At 44.0% G+C, this 24,195-nt stretch overlaps 1 protein-coding gene across 2 annotated transcripts in view; it reads right to left on the bottom strand.

Annotated features, from left to right (window-relative positions):
• LOC133458580 (aggrecan core protein-like) overlaps positions 1-22,917 on the bottom strand; it is a 32,402-nt gene extending 9,485 nt beyond the window's left edge. The window contains exons 1-15 of one of the 2 annotated variants that reach the window (XM_061738632.1): positions 22,707-22,917; positions 19,046-19,140; positions 18,833-18,924; positions 17,011-17,302; positions 15,655-15,829; positions 10,770-10,897; positions 10,392-10,685; positions 9,259-9,555; positions 8,956-9,130; positions 8,665-8,792; positions 7,403-7,696; positions 7,212-7,310; positions 4,636-7,119; positions 3,059-3,133; positions 1,970-2,083 (exon numbers count right to left, since the gene is read on the bottom strand). In XM_061738632.1, coding sequence (XP_061594616.1) covers positions 1,970-2,083; positions 3,059-3,133; positions 4,636-7,119; positions 7,212-7,310; positions 7,403-7,696; positions 8,665-8,792; positions 8,956-9,130; positions 9,259-9,555; positions 10,392-10,685; positions 10,770-10,897; positions 15,655-15,829; positions 17,011-17,302; positions 18,833-18,924; positions 19,046-19,133 — 4,735 coding nt within the window. In that variant the 5' untranslated portion in view covers positions 19,134-19,140; positions 22,707-22,917. The remainder of the gene's footprint in view (positions 1-1,969; positions 2,084-3,058; positions 3,134-4,635; positions 7,120-7,211; positions 7,311-7,402; positions 7,697-8,664; positions 8,793-8,955; positions 9,131-9,258; positions 9,556-10,391; positions 10,686-10,769; positions 10,898-15,654; positions 15,830-17,010; positions 17,303-18,832; positions 18,925-19,045; positions 19,141-22,706) is intronic. The other variant, XM_061738640.1, reaches the window with a different exon arrangement.
• Between the last annotated feature and the right edge of the window lie 1,278 nt (positions 22,918-24,195).

Genomic DNA, 24,195 nt, shown 5'->3' with positions numbered 1-24,195 from the left:
CCTCGGAGTTTGTTTTTCACTGGATAAGACGAAATCTCGACCTGCTTTTTTGAATGACACGAGACTCAGTCACCACGTGACTTTGTCAGCCATCCATCTTTTGTTCACGTGTATGAACAGGCATCGTGACACACATACACACACTGATGCATACACACACACACACACACACACACACACACACACACACACACACACACACACACACACACACACACACACACACACACACACACACACACACACACACACACACACACACACACATATATATAATCTGAAGTTTGTGTTAATGTTTAGTTAGTTGTTTAGTTTAGCCATCAGAATTTATCCCAAGTGTTGTTTCACTATCTTTTAACACTTGTGTAAATAAATTCTGATTAATTTCAATGAGAGAATTTGTTTGTGTTTATTTTATACATATCTGTGCTCGGACTCCTTCCTCACTGTTGTTCTGTAATGCCAGTCCTGGCAACAGGCTGGCATGTATGGAATAACAGTTACCTTGAGACTGATTTTGCAGTTCAGTTATTATTCAGTTATTATTTTCCTGATAAGTCAGGTGGTGCCCCGTTTTGATTGATTCATTTTGATAATTCATTTTGATAAGTAATCTTCTTTATTAAAGGTATTCTATGCAACAAATCCCTGATTTTGGAAAGCTAGCAAGATTTGAAAGAGGCACCTCTAAGCCCCGCCCATTCGGTCCTAATGAAACGGATTGGTCCAGGACCAGAGGCTTGGCAGGAAGGGAAAGAACCAATCAGATGCCTTCATTTTAAACCACGCCCCCCCGCCCTGTCCCATGCGCGCACTCACTTCCAGCCCCCCGTGTCCACTTCCCACGGGTCCTCCTGGGCTCACAGTGTCCCAGTGTAACCCCCCTCCCTCCCCTCTGCCACGGACCCCAGTATGTAGTTATTATTTAGTTATTTCCAGAGCAGCTCGGTCCCCGCTGTGTGTGAGAGCGGGGAGCAGAGCGGTCCAGGCTGCTGCTGCAGGACTCTCCGCCCAGCAGCAGCAGCCCGCGGGGACACGTGAAGAGCCGCAGCAGCTCCGGCTCGGAAGCAGTATGGGGGTCCATGGGGATGGAGGCGTCTCCATCCCGGCGAGAGCGGAGAGCGCCGGTGCGGCTGGCGGAGCGCTGCGGTGCCCTGCAGGCTCTGTTGCCTTAGCTAGTCTACGACATAGGGTACGCCGTAGCCTACGGCGTAGCCGTGGCTCTAGAGCCTGCAGCGCACCGCAGCGCTCCGCCAGCCGCACCGGCGCTCTCCGCTCTCGCCGGGATGGAGACACCGGTGGGCAGGATGCACGTTTGGGTGGGCACAGCCCACCCCTGCCCCCCCCCCTAAAACTGGCCTCGCTTACAGGTGAATGAGACATGGGGTAGTTTTGTTGAAAATGTGCTGTCCAAAATGTCCTGGAAAACTGAACTCCTGCAAATGCGCGTTCCCCAAAGTTTGTGGGGGCGTGGCTTTGGACGGAGCGCTGACGGGAGGGGGAGGAGGGGGCGGGGCTTAGAGGAGGGGGCGGGGCTTAGAGGAGGTGCCACTTTCAAAATTTCTAAATTCTTGCTAGCTCTCCCAAATCAGGGAGAATACCTTTAATTAGTAATGATTATCGAAAGACAATTATCTTTAATAACTGAACCAGCACCCTCTTTGTGGTGCAACAGTCCCCTTCTGAACACCATCATCTTATTCCATCACACGCCATCAGCAGATCAGTCACTTAATCAACTCTCATGCCACATTTAGAGGTTTAACCTCTAAATGTGGCAGTTCACTCAGGTTTTTCCGAACTTGAGTGAATTGACCCTTTAGATGCTTTTATGAAAGCTTCCAGTGACATCCCCGACACACGTAATCAATGCATTCCTGCTGAGACACCAGGACTCTCCAAGAGCTCCTGTCTGCTGACGGTTTTTAGCATCTCCTATGTTGTTTTTGAAAGGCTGTTGTTCCCATACCGATCTCACAGCGTTTCCCTCCGTAGCTGGGCAGGCATAAGCATTTGAAAGAGTCTGCACCCTCCACACAGGTGGCTCCATTGGCACAAGGGTTGGGGTGGCACACATCTACTTCTGCAAAAAATGGGGGTGCGGGTGATACTACTGTTTTAGCAAGGGGTGGGGATGGGAGGCGGGAGATAAGCCAGCAGGGTGAAGGAGGTGGAGGTGTGATAGCAGGGTCATCACACCTCAGAAGAAAGCAGTTAGCAAAGTAAAACTGCTGCAACTTTTGATTTGTTTTAGACTTACTGCAGACATGTTCTAAATTATAAAGTGACGTTTCCCAGGACACCAAATATGGATGATAATGAAGTACGTAAAATAAGAATTAAACTCTTTGTGCTGGCTGGGGACAACTTATAATTCTACAACCCAAAACCAGGAAAAGTTGTGATAACATGGAAACTGCAAGTGGGGAGGGGGGCTCAGTTTCCATGTTGCCACAAGCTTTCCTTTTTTGGTGGTTGTAATATTTCCAGTAAGTCTATGTTTGAATCCATTACTAGTTGCAGCAGAATGTTAGTCATGCCAAGAAATGCCAGGAAAGCAGTGTTGCCTCAGAGTTAGCAGACAGATGCTTAGATAGTGTGCAGCCATTGGAGAGCAAAAACAACATACAGCAGGAAGACACGGGTGTGGTACGTCCTCAGAGCAGAGTTGATGCACTTTTGACATCATCCTAACATTCAAATCTGACACGAACAAAGAGAGACCCATAACCAGACATGGACAAAATGTACACGAGGACATCGAGGGAATGCACAACAAAGCAATGTATGATGCAAAACACACCAGGACACAAAGGTAGAGAGAAGAAAAAGATTGTTGGTGAGTTCAGTAAGGGTGATCCATACACAGTGAACATAAACTGTTAGATATACCTCTGAAAATATCATTTACAAGCTGTTGCATTAAGAAAATACAATCAACAGTATAAAACGTGCAAAAAACAAACACATACAGTGAAAAAATTGCGTTAAATCAAAGGCCATCATTCAATGTGGAAGAAAACGAAATAAGGAAAGGACAAGTAAATCCACGACTTACCAAAACAGACAGCAACTCCATCTTCTGCTGTGCACGATGCATTACCACAAGGATTGGGTTCACAGGGGTTAAAGCCTTGAGAAAAGAAGAAAAAGATTTACAAAAGAGACACACGGTGATCAGTTGTGTTTCCAGATAAATATCAAGAGGATGAACAGGAGTGTTTCCACTGCCTGCTGGTGGTTTATGCTATGCTACATATCTCCATACTGTATAAACATCTGGATTGAACCATATGTGACGTCATATTTAGGTTGCTGAGGAGTGGTTTCTAAGACTCTGGTTGTCACTGTCATGGTAGGAGCTGACTCCAACTAGCCCCCAGTTTATACAAAAATGTGCAGAATGGAAAATCATGGAACATTCCAGCTTTACCTCAATTACTGCAATCTAGATATCTTAGCTTATCTTAACTCATGCTAACATATGATGCTAACTAAAGTAACCTTACATTATTTCTGGTCAAATCCAGCCTCCATCCTCATTTCAGATGTTGCTACTGAAATTACATCTGAAACATGGACTGCCTATAACGTGGCTGCATCTGGAGCATGGCTAAGGGTCCAGCCAGGGCTGCACCTGAGTCACCTTTGGCTGTGGACCCATCCAGTCCAAGCCTGAGCCAGTTGCAGCAGTCTGTGAGTACAAATGAGCTATCAGTCAGTCCTGCTCAGGATCTTCCAATGTTTTTCTATGAAGCTAAAAGCTACAGATGTCCAAGCTACGGTCCCTGTAAGACTGACGCTTAACAGCTACTGGCTCAGTTGCATTTTAGGGACGGGTCTTACCAATAGGTCAATTGTCAGGTCAAGTCATATCATTTTTAAAACAAGAATGATGATGCTCCGTTACATCTTAATTCATAACTCAAAAGTGACAGAAAATGCAAAGATGCTAAAGCGATGACAGTGAGCTGTTTGATAGGAGGAAGCCTCTATCAAACAGCTCAATGGTCTTTCAAGGAATTACTGGCTGATAACTGTAATCAGAATATAGCTTGAGTTGAGTTTCAAACTTAATCATCAGTCAAACAGTCAAACTTAGTCATCTTAGTCATTTAACAACTAAACAAATACATGCCTTGGGAAATTCTTTTCAGTTTTTGAGATAATTATTTTATGTCAGTGAGATTTGGGCCATGATTACTGTGTACAGACAAAAACACCTCATATGGAATGATGTGACCAAGCACTGGGAGTAAAGCCTAGTTTACGCTCCATTTTCGTACATTCGCACACCTGTCTGTTCCAAACATTATTCCTGTTACAACCCCACATATTTCTGTTCTTATGGCAACACTTTTAGTGCAAGCCATATTTCTGAATAATAAGCTATATTTCCTTTTATGTCTTACACTTGTGACTCGTTAATTTGGTAGTTCTAATGGACACTGAGTGAATGTATTTCGGTTTGTCTGGGCTCAGACTCAGATATGAATGGTTCACCACAGAAATATGTTCTGCTGCTAAAACTGGATCTTTCGTAAGTTTGTTTCACCGCAGAAAAAGAGAAAAAATGTAATCGACTCTTACAATCAAAAAACACAAATTATCAGAAAAGACAGGTACCTGACTTACCTTCTATGGTGATTGGTGGCTCTCTAAAAGCTGGTTTATCTGCAGTAGGAGGAGCCAAAAGTCCTGAAGGGCCAAATTCTGGGCCCGGGGTGGAATACATGCCATCAGGGGTCTCTGTCATTTTCACCTCTTGAAGGGACGCCTCTGGTTCTGCGCTGCTTTTTATTAGACCCTCAAGATCACCAGAGGATGCCCCAGAAGAAGATGTTGAAATGATGACGCTGGCAGTGGATGACTCAGTGTCTTTTCCACCAGAATGAAAGCCATCGCTGCTGCCACTTCCTTCTCCACTGTACTCTACCGACCCCTGTCCCAGCTCCAGAGACACTGAAGTGTCTGTCGGTACCTTTCTCATTAGATCGCCAGTCAGGAATGTAACACTGCCTTCTTCTCCACTCGCTGAGGACTCTGAGCCAGGAAATCCTGATCCGACCATTCCTGATCCAGACTCAGAAAAGAAACTTGAGCTTCCAAAACCAGACAGTCGTCCACTTTCTTGTCCAGAGCTGTAGAATATAAACCCAGAGGCCTCTTCATGCTCTTCGGTGGCTGACACACTGAGCCTAGTGAAGCCTGAACCCACAAAGGTCACACCAGGGAAGATTTGATAGCCACTTCCAGAGGCTGAACCACTTGAGTCACCACTGAGAATTCTTGATCCCGAAAAGTCTCCTGAACCACTGTAGACCGGTGGGTTTCCTCCAAGCTCGTACTCCTTCTGGGCCATCGATGTATCAATCAGTTTATCATCTACCAGTAAGATCTGACTGTCTCCATCTCCCGAAAACTGTCCTGATTGTCCACTTCCAATTCCAGAGAAAGCTCCTGAAGGGGAACCACTGAAACCAGAAATGTCCTGGCCTGAAAAGTCTCCTGAACCACTGTAGACCGGTGGGTTTCCTCCAAGCTCGTACTCCTTCTGGGCAATTGATGCATCAATCAGTTTATCATCTATCAGTAAGATCTGATTGTCACCATATCCCGAAAACTGTCCTGATTGTCCACTTCCAATTCCAGAGAAAGCTCCTGAAGAGGAACCACTGGAATCAGAAATGTCTTGGCCTGAAAAGTCTCCTGAACCACTATAGACTGGTGGGTTTCCTCCAAGCTCGTACTCCCTCTGGGCATTTGATGCATCAATCAGTTTATCATCTATCAGTAAGATCTGATTGTCTCCATCTCCAGAAAACTGTCCTGATTGTCCACTTCCAATTCCAGAGAAAGCTCCTGAAGAGGAACCACTGGAACCAGAAATGTCCTGGCCTGAATAATCTCCTGAACCACTGTAGATTGGTGGGTTTCCTCCAAGCTCGTACTCCTTCTGGGCCATCGATGCATCAATCAGTTTATCATCTATCAGTAAGATCTGATTGTCTCCATCTCCCGAAAACTGTCCTGATTGTCCACTTCCAATTCCAGAGAAAGCTCCTGAAGAGGAACCACTGGAACCAGAAATGTCCTGGCCTGAAAAGTCTCCTGAACCACTGTAGATTGGTGGGTTTCCTCCAAGCTCGTACTCTTTCTTGGCAATTGATGCATCAATCAGTTTATCATCTATCAGTAAGATCGGATTGTCTCCATCTCCCGAAAACTGTCCTGATTGTCCACTTCCAATTCCAGAGAAAGCTCCTGAAGAGGAACCACTGAAACCAGAAACGTCCTGGCCTGATATGAAACCAGATCCAGAACCAGACAGGGACTGATCCCCACTACCACTAAGCTCTCCAGAGCCCATACCAGAAGAAGGGAAGATAAGGATTTCTGTGCTTCCCTCTTCTGCTTCTTGAAGTCCACCTGAAGCTGAGCCTTCTCCTGACGCAATACTGTCAATTCCTGAGAAAACGACACTGATGCCAGATCCTTCTCCACTGAGACCTGATCCCGAAGTGCTGAACCCTGACTCCCCATGTGAAAGCTCAGTACTTGTTTTGCCAGAAAAATCTCCAGAACCTGATAGGACTCCAGAAGAAATTCCATCGCCAGAGGTAACCTGATCACCAGAACCAGACAGGTCTCCAGAGGAGGAGACCTCTCCAGAGGTAACCTGATCTCCAGAACCTGAGACGTCTCCAGAACCCGACAGTTGTCCAGAAGAGGAGCCATCTCCAGAGGTAACGTGATCTCCAGATCCAGACAGGTCTCCAGAAGAGGAGCCATCTCCAGAGGTAACCTGATCTCCAGAACCTGAGACATCTCCAGAACCAGACAGTTGTCCAGAAGAGGAGCCCTCTCCAGAGGTAACCTGATCTCCAGAACCTGAGACGTCTCCAGAACCCGGCAGTTGTCCAGAAGAGGAGCCCTCTCCAGAGGTAACCTGATCTCCAGAACCTGAGACGTCTCCAGAACCCGACTGTTGTCCAGAAGAGGAGCCCTCTCCAGAGGTAACCTGATCTCCAGATCCAGACAGGTCTCCTGAACCATAATCTGCTGAGCCTGAACCAGAGCCTGAAATCTCCACAGGAATTGGAGCGATGGGAGGAATGGCTAAAAAGAATGATAAAAGATACAACATGAGGAGTGTGTGGAAGAAACCTAATTGTGGAGTAAAATCTATGCACGAATTAACTGGAACTTACCAGGCCTCAACAGATCAGTAACCGATGTCAAGTTTATTAGAGCCTCCTGGATATCTGTGATGTTGAGTCCAGTTTCATTTGCAATGAGCTGAATGTCCGCTGTAAAAGTTAGACAGTAAGAGAAAATAATGTTAATTAATGGATCATGAACAACATCTTTCAGAAAGATAGTCAGATAGACATGAGCTTACCTCTGAAACAGTATGCATCAAATCTGGCATCAAGTTCAGGGTAGCCCGTCTGGTTTGGGTGAGCGTACATGGTGTGGACTCCTGATTTCCCTCCCCCACACCCAGCACGGGGGTTGATGATGGGATAACGGACACTACGATCCAGTAGCCAGCCTGCACGACATTTGTCAAAACCAGTTTTCCAGGCTGCATAAAGCTCTCCAGTGGAGGCCAACGTAGCGTTGTGCTCTTGACAGCTCGAAAGCGCCTCTTCGTAAGTGAAACCCTCTGCAGATCTTACATGGAAAACCTCTCCTGCAGGGAAGAAATGCCAGACAAAAAGAATGAAAATAAGTTCTGATAATGAAACCTTTACCAGGACGAATAAGTCCTTACATTTGGATTCTCTTCCTTATCCCATTGTACACCAATGACATACGCAAGGGAATCGATTTACAGACCAGGGTCTGATCAACTCTGCCATGATTAGTGGTGATATGTTTGCTTTAAGCTTGTTCTCATTGGGCTTTTTTGGTTAACTCATTACACCGTACAAGAGGACCGCTGGTGGTGGAGAACTAAAACAACTGAGAACGATAACATGGATTGACTCATGCCATGTTCAGACTGCAAGCCAAAATATGAATTTTAGGCTTAGGAAATCAGAATCTGGGCTCAGATCCAATCTGTGTGGTGTTGTTGGTGTTCCCTAATCATTATGGTTACTGTGGTACCCTACATGCATAAAGGTAATGTAAATTGATCAAAATCGAGGGTAGTGAACAGGCTTTGCCACTGTCACATATGGTCATCTGGATGAGGAGACTGTTGTTGTTATCGTCATGTCAACTGTGAAAGCCACAGAGTAAACTGAGCCATTTTTTAGGACTCTGAAGCCATCACCTCCATCACTGGTTGATGTAGTTGTCAATGACAGAGAAGATGATTTGAAGTCTTAGTTGAATCAATCTGGTGTGAATCAGATTTTAAAAAACCATACCCCTTTAATGGGGTATGTTGGTACAACTGTGAGAGGTTTGGATTGGTCTGGTTTCTGTTGGACTAAGATCTTACTTACACTCACTTCTTCCTATTCAGGATCATTGGGGTATGCTGGATCCTATCTATTCTGTTTTTGGGCTATAGGTACATCCAGGGTAGGATGCCAGTTCAATCTTAGGGCCACAGTAGTAGCAGTAATTTGTTTCGTATAATGAAAATGAAATGTAAATGTAGTGATTGCTCAATAAACCCATTCAAGACTTCGACTACAAGTAGGCCACCTTTGAGTCCTTCGGTGTAGCAGTAAACATCATATCGCTCATCTGCCGGACTCAATCCGTAAGACCGAACTCCAGGCTCATCTCTCAGATCTCCAGAACACTTCTCTCGAGGGAAAACGATGGGATATCTGCACAAAAGCAGATTATGAGTGGACTTTAAAATGTAGCCTACTATATATATATATATATATATATATATATATATATATATATATATATATATATATATATATATATATATATATATATATATATATATATGTTTTCCCTGAAAACACTTTTCTGATTTACCTTACAGTCTGGTCCAGAAGCCAACCTGCATCACACTGGTGATATCCAGCCTCGTACGCAGCCTGCAGCTGCTGTGGTGTGGCGATGGAGCCTCCAACCCTCTGGCAAGCCAGCTGGGCTTCAACAAATGTGAAAGCATATCGGCCAGCTCTTGACCGGTAGTGGAAGACCACACCTGTGTGGAGAAGGAGAATTATTGTGAGATGCAACAGTTTATTTATTGGGAACCTAATTACTGCAAAATGTTGGGATCTTTCTGTAGACACAGAAATCATGACATCCATCAACAGCCCCATCACTGACCTTCTGGAGGCATCACGAAGCCCTCGCTGGGCTCCCTGCTGACTCCTGGCCGGGCAGTGACTGCCTCTATCTGGTCAGTGATGATGATCTCAGTGACGTTAGGAGGCTGGGGCTGCTCTGTGGGGCTCTCCGTGTAGGTGAACGTCAGCTCAGTGGGCCGCTGAGTCTCCACCTCTCCAATTGCCTCGCTCTCTGTGGTCTTCCTGCTGAAGAACACGTCTGGGGCCCGCGTCACTGTGGTGACGACCAGCACGCCACTTTCCTCATCTGTGCCTGAACCTCCTTCATCAGAGGAGTCTGAAGATGCCAGAGAACATGGATCACTGATGTGAGGACATAACTTTGAGCGCTAGTTTTACAGATGTGCTCAAGCAAATGTAATAGTTTCCATTGCTGACAATGTTGCAGTAATATTTTCCTCTAATTTCCTTAACGATGGGATGGTGTGTGCACCCACCTATTCTCCCTTCTGCTCACCACACTTAAACCCACATTTAGTTACAGTTTTGATCCAGCAGTCTCATCGCGATACAACTTTAATTCTAAGAAAGTTTGATATAAAGACAATGCATTATGTATTGGAGGATTTCTCCATTACACATGCTTGTTTCCAGTCTTTTTGTAGTCCAAGTGGTAGCAAAAGAACACCTTTGTCAAGAACAGCATGCTGGGAAACCCAAACAGACAAGACCAGGGTTATAAGAGGAGCTACCAAGTCCTTCATTTTAGAAAACATCACTGTATGGGCAGGAAAGTCGATCATGCTTGTTGGATCTGGGCTTGCGTGACTCATTTAACTGGAGCCTGATAAGCAATTTTAGGGAAACAAGCTCAAAGTTCATAATGAAATATGCTGGTGTAGACTCTCAGTCATTCAGGTCATCGTCACTCTCAAAAACTTGAAACAACTGGAAGTTTAGTTGCCTCATTTCAGCCTTCCTTTGAATCAGATTTAAAGTTGTCCAGTATGGGACATTAAGGTGCAGGTGTCAGCTTACAATATAAAAGACATACTGAAGTTGTTCAGGTGTTACCTGTTGGTTTTCACCCTATGACTTGTTATTGTAGGAATTCAGGACCTGAGAAAATCCCATTGCTTACAAAACTGTTGGTCTGAATGTGAGATGGCTTACCAGTGTAGCAGAAGGCATCATATCGGGACTCAGGAAGTGGGTATCCTGTCTGGTTTGTGTGGAGATGAACAGTCCGCACCCCCAGCAGACCCCCTCCACACTGCTGGCGACGAACGTTGATAGGATAACGGACGCTCCTGTCGCCCAGCCAGCCGGCGTTACAGACGTCCATCCCTCCCAGCCAGGCCAAGTATAGCTGGCCTGTGGTGGCCAGCTGAGCTCCCTGGTTAAAACATGCCAACGCAGCCTCGGAGAAGGTGAACTTCTCTGCAACAGCAGTGTAGAAAACTCTACCTGTTTCACATAAGAAAGTTATTAGTTATTCGTCATTAGTAAAGGAAGTTTACAAAACAGACGTAAGTGCTCATGACGGTGTACCTGTCATCTTCTCGGCAAAGCAGTACACATCATATGTCTCATTGAGGTCTCTCACTCCGTAAGTCCTGACACCTGGCAGCTCTTCTTTGTCACCATAGCAGTTCACACGAGGATCGTGGATTGGATACCTTTAGTTGAATGAAAAGGATGTTTATTCTCTTTAATATGAAAACTAAAACAGAAGAGTGCATCATATGGCTCCACAGGAAGCTTTTAAGTTTGTGGTGTTGAACATGTTACTGGACATATTTGTATAATTGCCACAGAATAATTTGTTGTATTTAATTAATTTATACGGAAGAATATTTTATTATTATTATTATTATTATTATTATTATTATTATTATTATTATTATTATTATTATTAGGGCCCGAGCACCTTCAGAGCGAAGGCCCTATTGTATTTGCAGGAATTTTTATTATTATTATTATTATTATTATTTTCCTGACAAAGTGAAGGCCTTTTTGCCCCCCTTAACATGCTCAAAAAGTCACCAAATTTTGCACCCTAGTCAGGCCTGGCGAAAAATTTGATATTTAATGGTTTACATTAATGGGCGTGGCAAAATGGCTCAACAGCGCCCCCTTGAAAACTTTGTGCCTCAAGCCCCACGATACGGTTTGACGTACATGCACGAAAATCGGTACACACCTGTATCATGGGACAACTTAAACAAAAGTCTCTTGGGGTCATGCCCGAAACCGAACAGGATGTCGGCCATTTTGAATTAGTCGTGTCATTTTGGCGAAATTTATGCCATTCCTTCGAAAGTTAATTCAGCCCGAACCGTAACGTGCCCCCAAGTGTGTTATACATCAAAATGTGCGTCTCCATCCTGCGACAACACGCATTACTTTTCTCTTTCAAAAGCGTTACCGTGGCGGCGCTAGACGCCAAAAAGCGCGCCCACCCTTCATCTGATTGGTTCGACAGAAAAAACTTTGTGCCTCAAGCCCCATAATGTGGTTTGACGTACATGAACGAAAATCGGTACACACCTGTATCATGTCGCAACTAAAAGAAAAGTCTCCTGGCGCCATGGCCGAAACCGAACAGGAAGTCGGCCATTTTGAACATTCTGAATTAATTGCGTAATTTTGGAGCAATATATGCCATTCCTTCGAGAGTTAATTCAGCCCGAACCGTAACGTGCACCCAGATGTGTTATACATCAAAATGTGTGTCTCCATCCTGCGACTACACGCATTACTTTTCTCTTTCGAAAGTGTTACCGTGGCGACGCTAGACGCCAACAAGCGCACCCCCCCTTCATCTGATTGGTCCATATTTGATAGTTCCCCAAAAGGCACCAAATTTGGCATGCAAGCCATGCCTGGCGATAAATTTGATATTTCATGGTTTGCATTAATGGGCGTGGCAAAATGGCTCAACAGCGCCCCCCGGAAAATTTTGTGCCTCAAGCCCCACAATACGGTTTGACGTACATGCACGAAAATCGGTACACACCTGTATCATGGCACAACTTAAAGAAAAGTCTCTTGGAGCCATGGCCGAAACCGAACAGGATGTCGGCCATTTTGAATAAATTGTGTCATTTTGGCGAAATTTATGCCATTCCTTCGAGAATTAATTCAGCCCGAACCGTAACGTGAACACAGATGTGTTATACATCAAAATATGTGTCTCCATCCTGCGACTACACGCATTACTTTTCTCTTTCGAAAGTGTTACCGTGGCGACGCTAGACGCCAACAAGCGCACCCCCCTTCATCTGATTGGTCCATATTTGATAGTTCCCCAAAAGTCACCAAATTTTGCATGCAAGACAGACTTGGCGATACATTTGATATTTCATGGTTTGCATTAATGGGCGTGGCCTAACGGCTCAACAGCGCCCCCTAGAATACTTTTCTCTGCCATAACTTTTGAATGGTTTGACATAGGAAGTCGTGGGTGGTGTCATGGGACTCGGTATTGAGTCCTTGACCATAATGGGCCTGAATTAGCCCCGCCCCTTCTTCTGATTGGTTGTCCCGATTTTCTGCCATAACTTTTGAATGGTTTGACATAGAGAGTCGTGGGTGGTGTCATCAGACTCTGTATGGAGTCCTTGACCTTCATTGGCCTGAATTAGCCCCGCCCCTTCTTCTGATTGGTTGTTCCTTTTTTCTGCTATAACTTTTGAATGGTTTGACATAGAGAGTCGTGGGTGGTTTCATTTCTGATATGCTTATGGGGTCGGTGGACGTGAGTGCGAGGGCCCGTTCATCGCTGCTTGCAGCTTTAATTATTTTTTTTTTTTTTCTTCTGACAAAGTGATGGCCTTTTTGCCCCCCTTAACATGCCCAAAAAGTCACCAAATTTTGCACCCAAGTCAGGCCTGGCGAAAAATTTGATATTTAATGGTTTGCATTAATGGGCGTGGTAAAATGGCTCAACAGCGCCCCCTTGAAATCTTTGTGCCTCAAGCCCCACGATACGGTTTGACGTACATGCACGAAAATCGGTACACACGTGTATCATGGGACAACTTAAAGAAAAGTCTCTTGGCGTCATGCCTGAAACCGAACAGGAAGTCGGCCATTTTGAATTAATCGTGTCACTTTGGCGCAATTTATGCCATTCCTTCGAGAGTTAATTCAGCCCGAACCGTATCGTGAACCCAGGTGTGTTATACATCAAAATGTGCGTCTCCATCCTGCGACTACACGCATTACTTTTCTCTTTCAAAAGTGTTACCGTGGCGACGCTAGACGCCAACAAGCGCACCCCCCCTTCATCTGATTGGTCCATATTTGATAGTTCCCCAAAAGGCACCAAATTTGGCATGCATGCCAGGCCTGGCGATAAATTTGATATTTCATGGTTTGCATTAATGTGCGTGGCAAAATGGCTCAACAGCGCCCCCCGGAAAACTTTGTGCCTCAAGCCCCACAATACGGTTTGACGTACATGCACGAAAATCGCTACACACCTGTATCATGGCACAACTTAAAGAAAAGTCTCTTGGAGCCATGGCCGAAACCGAACAGGATGTCGGCCATTTTGAATAAATTGTGTCATTTTGGCGAAATTTATGCCATTCCTTCGGCAGTTAATTCAGCCCGAACCGTAACGTGCACCCAGGTGTGTTATACATCAAAATGTGCGTCTACATCCTGCGACACCACGCATTACTTTTCTCTTTCAGAAGTGTTACCGTGGCGACGCTAGACGCCAAAAGGCGCGCCCGCCCTTCATGTGATTGGTCCATATTTGATAGTTCTCCAAAAGTCACCAAATTTTGCACGCAAGCCAGACTTGGCGATAAATTTGATATTTCATGGTTTGCATTAATGGGCGTGGCCTAACGGCTCAACAGTGCCCCCTAGAATACTTTTATCTGCCATAACTTTTGAATGGTTTGACATAGAGAGTCGTGGGTGGTGTCATGGGACTCTGTAATGAGTTCTTAAGCTTCGTTGGCCTTAATTAGCCCCGCCCCTTCTTCTGATTGGTTGTCCCGATTTTCTGCTATAACTTTGGAATGGTTTGACATAGGGAGTCGTGGGTGGGGTCATCAGATTCTTTATGGAGTCCTTGACCTTCATTGGCCTAAATTAGCCCCGCCCCTTCTTCTGATTGGTTGTCCCTTTTTTCTGCTATAACTTTTGAATAGTTTGACATAGGAAGTCTTGGGTGGTGTCATGGGACTCTGTAATGAGTTCTTAAGCTTCGTTGGCCTTAATTAGCCCCGCCCCTTCTTCTGATTGGTTGTCCCGATTTTCTGCTATAACTTTGGAATGGTTTGACATAGAGAGTCGTGGGTGGTGTCATCAGATTCTGTATGGAGTCCTTGACCTTCATTGGCCTGAATTAGCCCCGCCCCTTCTTCTGATTGGTTGTCCCTTTTTTCTGCTATAACTTTTGAATGGTTTGACATAGGAAGTCGTGGGTGGTGTCTTTTCTGATATGCTTATGGGGGGCGGTGGCCGTGAGTGCGAGGGCCCGTTCATCGCTGCTTGCAGCTTTAATTATTATTATTATTATTATTTTATGTTAAATACATATTTTATATTACAAATAATTTTGTGGGGACCCCCTGGCACACCATTGAGGAGCCCAAGTCTGGGGGCGTCTTAAGATCTCACTTGTATTTTTTTGTTCAAAGATATAAAACAAAGTTGATGCTAATCGACCTGTTTGTTCTACTTTTTTCCAAATGAGAATCGATAAGAGACTCAATAAAGAATCGAATCGTTAAACAGAATCGAAAAAATGGAATGGGAATTGGAAAAATCTTATCAATTCTCATCCCTAGTCAAGACAACCTGCTGAAGGTCAGAAGAGATTCCCCCATTTATGTGCAAATGGACAGCAAGACACATTTATTTTGGTATAAACACCTTCATTTTAATGTAAATACCAACCAAGTTTGCTGAAAAATGTTTTAATCATCTTACTAAATCTGTGTCATGAAGAATTGAACCAGTTGTAGAGGTAAAAAGGGGCTCCAAACCGGTACTAGTAAAGTTTACTAAAGAGTGGTCAGTGAGTGTACGAAGTTGATGCAACATTCGTTAAAACGATAACTAAACTGTTTTATAATAACCAGATCAAGAAATAATGCAATACAACCAAAAACAAACCTGTCAGAAAATCTTAAATTTGGTTTAGAAACACTCACTGTTCCTCTTTGGTATCTTTTCTTGAGGTTTTTCTTAGTTCTAGTTTGATTTTGCCTTCTTTGCTTGTATTCCTGGTAGGGTTAGTTCCTGTTTTAGTTTGAAAGTCCATTTCTTGTTTTGTTTAGTTCTTTTTGGATTGTGCACACTTGAAAGTCCAATTAACATTTAGTTTATTGGGCTTTCAGCTTGTGGTAGATTTTTTTTTTTTTTTTGGTTTTGCCTGCAGCATCACTCCCCGCGCCCAAAACATACTGACCTGACTGTTTCATCGGACAGCCAACCAGCATCACACTGGTGGAAACCATCATCGTAGGCAGCTTGGAGCTGTTCGGGTGATGCCATGACAGCGCTGTTCTGAGTGCAGGCTGCCTTCGCCTTTTCAAACGTCAAAGTGTAGCGACCCATGATGGGTCGATAGTGAAACACGACACCTGGAGAGACCAACCAAAACTGTTGTTAAAAGTGGACTCAGGTAGACTGCTTAGTTTTCAAAGCATGATGTGATTTTAATTACACAACCAAACTGTGTGAATAATAACATAAAACCTGCTACGGTGTGTTGCAGCGCTTTCTTTCTCACTGGCAGCCATGAACCCAACCCCCAATTCAGTTCAATTCAGTTCAATTCAATTCAATTCAATTCAATTCAATTCGATTCGATTCGATTCGATTCGATTCGATTCAATTCATGTCCACATCACTGAGGACCATGGTTTCAGATTTAGAGGTTCTCTCCGCAGCCACTTCACAACAGCCAACAGAACCACCAACAGAACCACATCATCCACATCAAATATTCTGAGGTCACCAAACCACTGCTCGGCTGGAAATTATGGCAATACAAGTAATAAACAGAATCAGTGACAAAGCCTTGGCAGAGTCCAATTCTCACTGGAAACAAGTCCAACTTACTGCCGACAATGCTCGGACCAAGCTGTGACGCTGTACAGCGACCGGAGAGCTTGTATGAGGGATTCCTGTGGAGTATCCCCCACAGGAGTCCCTGGGGGACACTTCTAACTGTGATGGGATTGTGTGTGTAATCGGACTATGACCTGCTTGTAAACTATACCATGAATGGGTTATCCTGTATGAAACTCAATAAACACCATGACAGGACAGCACACACGTAAACCTGAAGGCACTGCAAAGGGGCAGGACATGGACACAGAGGAAAAACAAGAATAAAGAGGTAAATAATGAAACTGTGTGATGCACATGAGAAAATCAGGAGACAAACCTGAAAGACACACGCAAGAAGAATCCAGCAAGGGAAAAAAATGCTTCTGAATAAACCAGGAGGTAAAGCAAACCGAGAAGCAGAAAATCAATCTGGAAATAAATGATGCAGACTAGTAGACGGGAACGAAGGTCAATATCAACTAAGGAACGGACAGGAGCTTTACCAGCTGGGAAACTTTGTTATGAGAGAAAAAAATGGACACAGGCGAGTTTCAAGCACAAACAGAGAAACTGAAGAAACAATTAAAGGGCTGGAAAACTTACAGGAGAACAAAGATCTGTGAAACATGATCTGAGACGCAGGGTGGGTAACGCGACTTAGCAACTGCTGAAGTGATGCACTTCATTCCAATGAAACATGGATGATTACCTTGAACTTGGACATGCACGATGTCATGGTTGTCCTCGATGCCGTGCTGAACTTCGCAGCGATACGCTCCTGTGTCACTGGAGCGCAGCTCGGATATCTTGATGCTGGCGTCTGTTGGGGTTTCGGGATAGCTCAGCAGATGAACTCTGTCCAGGTAGCTCTCAGCGATGTGCACCTGTCCATCCATGGCCACCAGGATAGTCGTGACCTTTTCCTTGGTTACGAGGCTCCATTTGATACGGTGAGACAGCGGGGTGATGGTGGGAGCCCCGGGATCTGGAACGGTGTGGTCCTGCAGAGGAAGACGCAGCATTTATGTCCTGGCTTTGCAAAATATGAACCCAAAGAACTGATAATAAAACTGATTATAGTCAAACAGTTTTGACATGCGTAATAATACTTTATTAGTCTAGACATAGTCCTCACTTTACACTTATTTTTTCAATTTTTGTAAATGTTAGGTTGACCTTTTCTGGATGTTAAGCAAGATTCTGCTCCACACTTCCACCCCGCAGACATCCCCCTCTCCACATTCCTGACTGGTTGAAGAAAACCTTAAAAAACTCCTTTAATCAAGAATGCTTTTGAAGCGTCTCTGTCCTGATGAGGCTCCAAATGCTTTCATAATAAAACAGCCTTGGTGTCTAGGCTCCCATCCAATCAGTCCTCATTTATGAGGCACACACGGAGATATTGGGGGTGATGAATACAACTTAATAAAGCTCTGCAGGATAAGTGCCCATGGGTGGAGGTGGGGGAGGAGCTGGGACTTTAAGAGTGCCAGCACGCTTAGAGGAAGAGAGACATCAGGACGCACATGGAGGGGAGCATAAGCACCTCCTCAAGATAACTGCCTTAATCCTGAATATGGATGTGTGGGAAAACTAAAGCAAGACTGCAAGCACAGTCCGCTGGTGCCAGCTACTGCTGACATAGGCTGCATAAAAAGATCTGGATAAACATCAGAGCGGGTATTGCAGTGTGATTGAAAACATACTTTACATGAGGGTTAAAAAAAACCCAATTACTATTCACTGTAAGCAACATGTAGGTTCTTTGTTTCGTTATTAAAGCAAGTAAATATTTATTACTTAACCTGTAAATAAAGCAACCCGTGACCTCTGAATATATATTCTGGTCTGAATATATATATTCAGACCCAGAGCCGCCTGGGAGATTTGCGAGGCCCTGTGCGAAATGGCTGGGGGGGGCGGAATTTTTTGGGTTTTTTGGGTCGGATCGGGTGTCTATATGCGCAATTTTAACTCTCCAATTAGCATAATACTGGATACCTTCCCCTGCTTCATCATCATTTGGCTTGCCTCGACGCGGGGCCCCACGGCTGCTTGAGACCCGGTTGATTGGTGATTTTTGTAACAAATTTATCAAACAAGCCTTTCAGAGAGGCATTAAACTCTTCCATTTTCTTTAGTTTTTTTTCTTTTTTCATCCCCTGATGGAAATTTCCTGATTCTGTCTCGTTCTCTAGACATTGTGTGACAGTTTGTTCCACAATCCACCTGTCTGGATCAGAGCAGCTTGTGTCTGCGCTTGGTCAGACGCAGTTGTATTGAACAACAGACACGCGCATCATTGCACATATATTTATTGATATGCACAGACTAGTACACATTTAGGTCTGTAATGGAACGTGACTGTTGATATCTATGAGGGAAAAAATGAAAAAAAATAAACAAAAAAAAAAAATTTGAAAAAAAAACAAAAAAAAAACAGCCCCTTGGGGCGCGAGGCCCCGTGCGGTCGCACGGTTCGCACACCCCTTGCGGCGGCCATGTTCAGACCAGTGTTCACATGTGCTCACCTCAAAGTAGCATGGTAGGACCAGCATCCCCCCAAGCAGAGGACGCTGCGGCCCCTCCAGAGGAACGCTGACGCTCAGCACCTCCTCAGGGTCTGCGACACAGAAACAGCAGAAGGACAAACAACACATGAACTCCATCGGACACCTATAAACTAGTTAAACATCATGGTGGGGATCTTGTATATTTAATTATTACACATTTAATCTTCTCACCCATCAAGGCGTGCTCCTCATAAATGTAATCAAATGTTGCTGAGATGATGCTCAGACATAAAGACAACAGCACCGTCCGCCGGATCATATTCCACCTGGAAGTGAAGTTAAGAAAAAGGTTAACATCCGTCCATTTTCTGCTGCTTATCCAGGACCAAACTGCAGCTGAAATCTCTTGACTTCCCAGCCTGCAGCCGCCCGCTCCAGCTGCTCCTGGAGTGGACAGAGGCGTTTCCGGGCTCGCCAAGATGGAGAGGGTCAATGTGGGACACCTTCACTGGAGGGTGTTCAGAAACCATTTTGTCTGTTGGCCAAACATAAGCAGCAACTCTACTCTGAGTCTCTTTCAGAAGTGAGCCCAGATCTCTGTTGGGAGAGGCCTGTTTCAGACGTTTATACTCACACACTCACTTTTTTGGTCACTATACCCAGCTCACTTCCACAGGTGAGAGTTGGACCATGACTCAACTATTAAATCAATATCCTTGCCTTCTTCACCACTACAGACACGCCCCCATCACCGTTCAATCTCCTGTGTCTTACTCTCTCCATCATGAACAAGATCCCAAGACACCTAAGTGACGTTCAGACCCCCAGCAGCCTCCCCGTCTAATGTGTGCCTTAAAATGACTGTTATACCTCAAAAACTGCCTCCACGTGAGCTAAATATGAGAGTTACTCTGGGTACATCTCAGAAGTGCTGAAGGTTCATGACTAAACGGACTGAAAAAGTCGGGAGCTAATCACCTTAATCTGACTTTTTGAGTGTGAGAAATAACCTGTCCACTTGTGATCCATCATAATGACAGAAATGAACACAGACACAGAAATATCTGTTTCAAAATGAAAGCATTTCATGCTTAGCTGGAAGTCCCCTCAGTGTTACCCATATTCCTCAAAGCTGAGAAAGTGCACTTTTAAAACAGCTGGATGACTGCAAAATCTGAAAAGCAACAACTTTCCAACTGGCAGACGTCCTCTTTAGCCACAGTAAAAATCCAATGAACCACAGTGGTCATGTGACCATCTCCCACCTTCCAAAACCAGAAGCCGGTCACGAGCGTCCTATGACTCAGTAACGACAACAGCCACCACCAGTATTTAGACTTATCTTCATGCTCTAATGCACTGAGCTGCTACGACGCGATTGATCATTGATCTTCATGTGAACAAGTTGCTGAGAAGGTAATGAAAGGGCCGGTCAGTGTATCGTGGTATTCTGCTCACCTAAACTTAGAGAAGGTGGAAGGTCTGAATGAACAACATCTCCATCACCCTTCCACATACTTATTCATTGTCCGTCCTCTTTAGGCGTCCAAACCATCTCAGCCCCTCTTACGTTAGACCCAGGATCCCTGACCCCAGCTGTTTCACTGAACTGCTCATTCTCATTTTCATCTCGGCCCCCTGCAGCTCTGCTTCCTGTCTTCTGGCCAGTGCTGCTGTCTAGAGAAGGGCTGGTCTCTCTACCATCTTCCATCAGGGGTACCTCCAGAGGCTCTTCTCCGGCCCTTCCTACACGCTCTTCACCTCTCTTCCCCATCGTTCTGCACAGTAGCGCCCAAGTATTTAAACTTTTGCACCTTCATTGCCTCTGCTCCTGGTGTTCCTCATCACTCCACCTGCATCCCTTTCATTTCCACACACGTATCTTTTCTTGCTGCGACTGACTTTCATTGCTCCAGGTTTTCTTTCACCTGTTCTCTACTCTCACTATGTCACGGTACATCTGCAAACATCATAGTCCACGGGGACGCCTGTCTGCCGTGACACATGTCTTGAGCCACTCTAACATGGCTTTCTGGAACTCCAGACTTGTTCATTTACGATCCCTCCCCCGGCACTCTGTCACACACTTTCTACAAATAAACTTAGAGTAACTCCTTCCGTTCCCTTCGCTTCTCCGTCATAAACAGCACCTATGAAGTAATTTCACACATAATTTCACGCTGAGCTGTAACCACTTCATTGCATTCTGGCCAAGAAAGCTTGTTTTACTCTTACATGTAAAGGACAGCTCAGTTTTTGCATTTTTCTCTAAATTTTAATATGTTATATTCAGCTCATCTGCTACCATAACTGAAGTTAAAATAATTTCACCACTGCTGCTCTGCTTGTTTTCTGCTTGTGATGGTTTCTTGCTTTAGTGCTGTATAGGCCCCATTATATTTGCATATGAAAATCCAGTGTCTGGGAATGTGGTTGGGATTTTTTAATTAGATGACCTTGGCGTGGATGTTAGAATTGCTCAACATTTCTCTTTCCAGTTTTTTCTGCTGACAACACTCAACAACAACTCATAATGCCCCTCTGTTGCTAGAAGCCGTCACAGAAGCTGTCATAACTTCCTTGAAACACTCGGAAACCTCTTCGGGGCTGAGCTGTGGCGTCTGGACTCAATGACAGTTCATTAGCAGCTGAGCGGTCGGCTCCACACTGCGCTCATTCAGCCGCTGCGGGGAGGTCCACTCCCACAGAGACCTGGGGCCCATAAGACCAGATCTGTTCGCCCTGAAGAACGCATTATGGTAGGTCTGACGACACCAGCGCCTATGTACACAGGAGGCTGTATGTTCCGCGGCCCATCCCTTTTCCATCACATCCCAACACTGCTCACATTCAGGCAGGAACAGAAGGAAAAATGTGAGATGTGATGGAAGGAGCGCCTTTGATGCTCACACTGTTTTCTTATTTTTTTTATTTTCTACATGCATGTGGCACATTCTTCCAGTGACGTCCTGCAAGGCTCTGGAGACACCACTGCCTTCATAAAAACTGCTCTCACTTCTGATCTAAAATACAATCAAAGTATCTGACATCTGCAGTTAAGCCCAATCTACTTTGTGGCACTTAGACAAGCATTGGAGTATTGAGGCCAGGCAGGGAGAAAACTAATCTCAAACTATGAAAATAAAGCTCTAACTATGTTGTACAAAAAGCCAAACATCGTTCAGAAAAACACTTCTTAATGAAAGACAAAGTATTTTCTTATTTTTTTTAAATATTTTACAGAAGCACAACTAAACCAGATCCCTTATTTTCAACACTTATCATGACTTTATTCTTATCATATCATATTTTCAATATTAAATTACCACTTTTTCCGTATAGCACTAAAACTTTTTTCTTCAAAATTATAACCTGATTCTCATAATAATTCAAGTTTAATCAAATATTTAGGGTCATTTTCCATCAAGATGGCCCCAAAACGCAATTCTGTTTCTCATTATAATACAAGTTTTATCAAATATTTAGGGTAATTTTCCATCAAAATGGCACCAAAACGCAATTCTGAGTGGATTATTTTACCATGTCGTCTATGATCAACCGTGTACAGTATAACCTCATATCTGCTCCTTTTAATAAATAATTATCTCTCTCTTCATCTACTTTTTTTGTCAGTTACAAATATATTGATTGTGAAAATGTTCAATTTTAGCTTGAAGACACAAATCCAATCCCTTTAAGTTCTTTTCAAGATCTTTTTATTTGAGCTGACATTAATTCCAGTGCATATAAGATTCACCTGAAACTCACTTTCCTCACGTACCTGTAGATCCTGCAGGTAACTAAAGTCTTGTAACATCAGTCACGTCAATCAAAAAAGCATCAGAGCCAAGCTAAAGAATAAAAGTAAGTAAGTAATAAGTATTTGCCTCACCTGTTGCAGAACCAAACCTCTGGAATCCAGACTCTTTTTCAGGGATGGATAAGTGGTCCAGCTGAGCTCTGTGTTGCCAGATTGTGGGTTTAAAAGTCCCAGTGAGCAGCACCAGCAGCAGAGAGCTCAGGATGCTTGGCTGAGCGCAGAGGAAAGAGCCTGACAGCAGGTCCGGCTGTCACACCTCAGAGGGAAACACCGGCGTCAAGCTGCTCACAGCATGAAGACCTGTGAAAATCCCTTTCAAAATAAAAGCGGATCTTAACCAGCTTCTCAGGGGTTCAACGTTCACAGCTGAGACACAGTAATGGGGTGTTTTGGAAGAAGAAAGAAAGCTTACATTTCTTATCCTATGTTATATAAATGAGAATGTTTGAAAAATTAGAAATTAGAAACTTTTCACCTGAAGCCTAATTTAATTTTGTGGTTTATATACAATAACTGCTGCAGGCCACAGAAAATCAGCACCGTGAATCCTTGGCTCATACAGAAAACTTTCCTGCATCTGTGGTTAATGAATTGTGGGCTGTAGTTCGATGTTTTCTTGTTTTTTTTCCCAGATATGTGATATTAATGATTTACAGGCGAGCAACAGAGTAAATGACAACAGGACCAGACCGGATCAGACGTGTGTATCATGATAGATTTATGATTCTTTTGGGTGTTTCTTTTAGTTTCAGCCCAAATGCAGGAGAACTGGAAGCAGAAGTAATCGATATATGGATAGCTGTCCAGTAGCAATATTCAATGTTCTGAGAGTTCTGAATGCACCAGGTACTTGCAGGTACTCAATTCAGGTTTATTTATATGTGCCAAATCACAAAAAAATGTAATCTCACCGCACTTCAAGAGTACAGTTCTGCTGACGATTTCTTCCTGCGAAAGCACTGTGACCTCAGATTAGAATGTGTCGACACACAGATGCACAATCACGGGAAGTAGCCAAGATGTGGTGAAACACAGGACTGAACAACAGTCAAATGAAGGAGAGGTGACAAACACACTCAGAGGACACAGGTGTTGTTGACAATGATCAAGGAGAGGACCAACGACGGTGTCACATAAGAAACCACACAGATAAGTCTAGGAGCACAGAAGTATGAGAAAACAACTACAAAACGTAGAAAAAACTTCACACAAAACCAAAATCCATGATAGTTTATTTTTTAAAACAAGTTATGAAAGAGATATTGATAAAGTCTTATTGCAAACCCTCATGGTGCTTCTGACGAGATCATTTCAACTTCATATAACTAACTTCTTTTTTTAATACAGTCGTACATTATGGATTCAACGTATGAATAAGTTTAATGTTACTTTTTTGCTTTGGCTGTAATCTTAACTAAAAGATGTCATGTTGGAAGAAAAAAGCAGAGGTGGACAGAGTACTCGACCCCAGTACTTGAGTAAGAGTACAAATACTACTGGTCAAAATTTACTCCATTACAAGTAAAAGTAGCTCAGTCAAAATATTACTCGAGTAAGAGTA

This window comes from Cololabis saira, chromosome 2 (assembly GCF_033807715.1).
Source record: "Cololabis saira isolate AMF1-May2022 chromosome 2, fColSai1.1, whole genome shotgun sequence".
Taxonomy (NCBI): domain Eukaryota; kingdom Metazoa; phylum Chordata; class Actinopteri; order Beloniformes; family Belonidae; genus Cololabis; species Cololabis saira.
The sequence above is the reverse complement of the archived record's forward strand: the minus strand, read 5'-3'. Positions and strand labels throughout refer to the sequence as shown.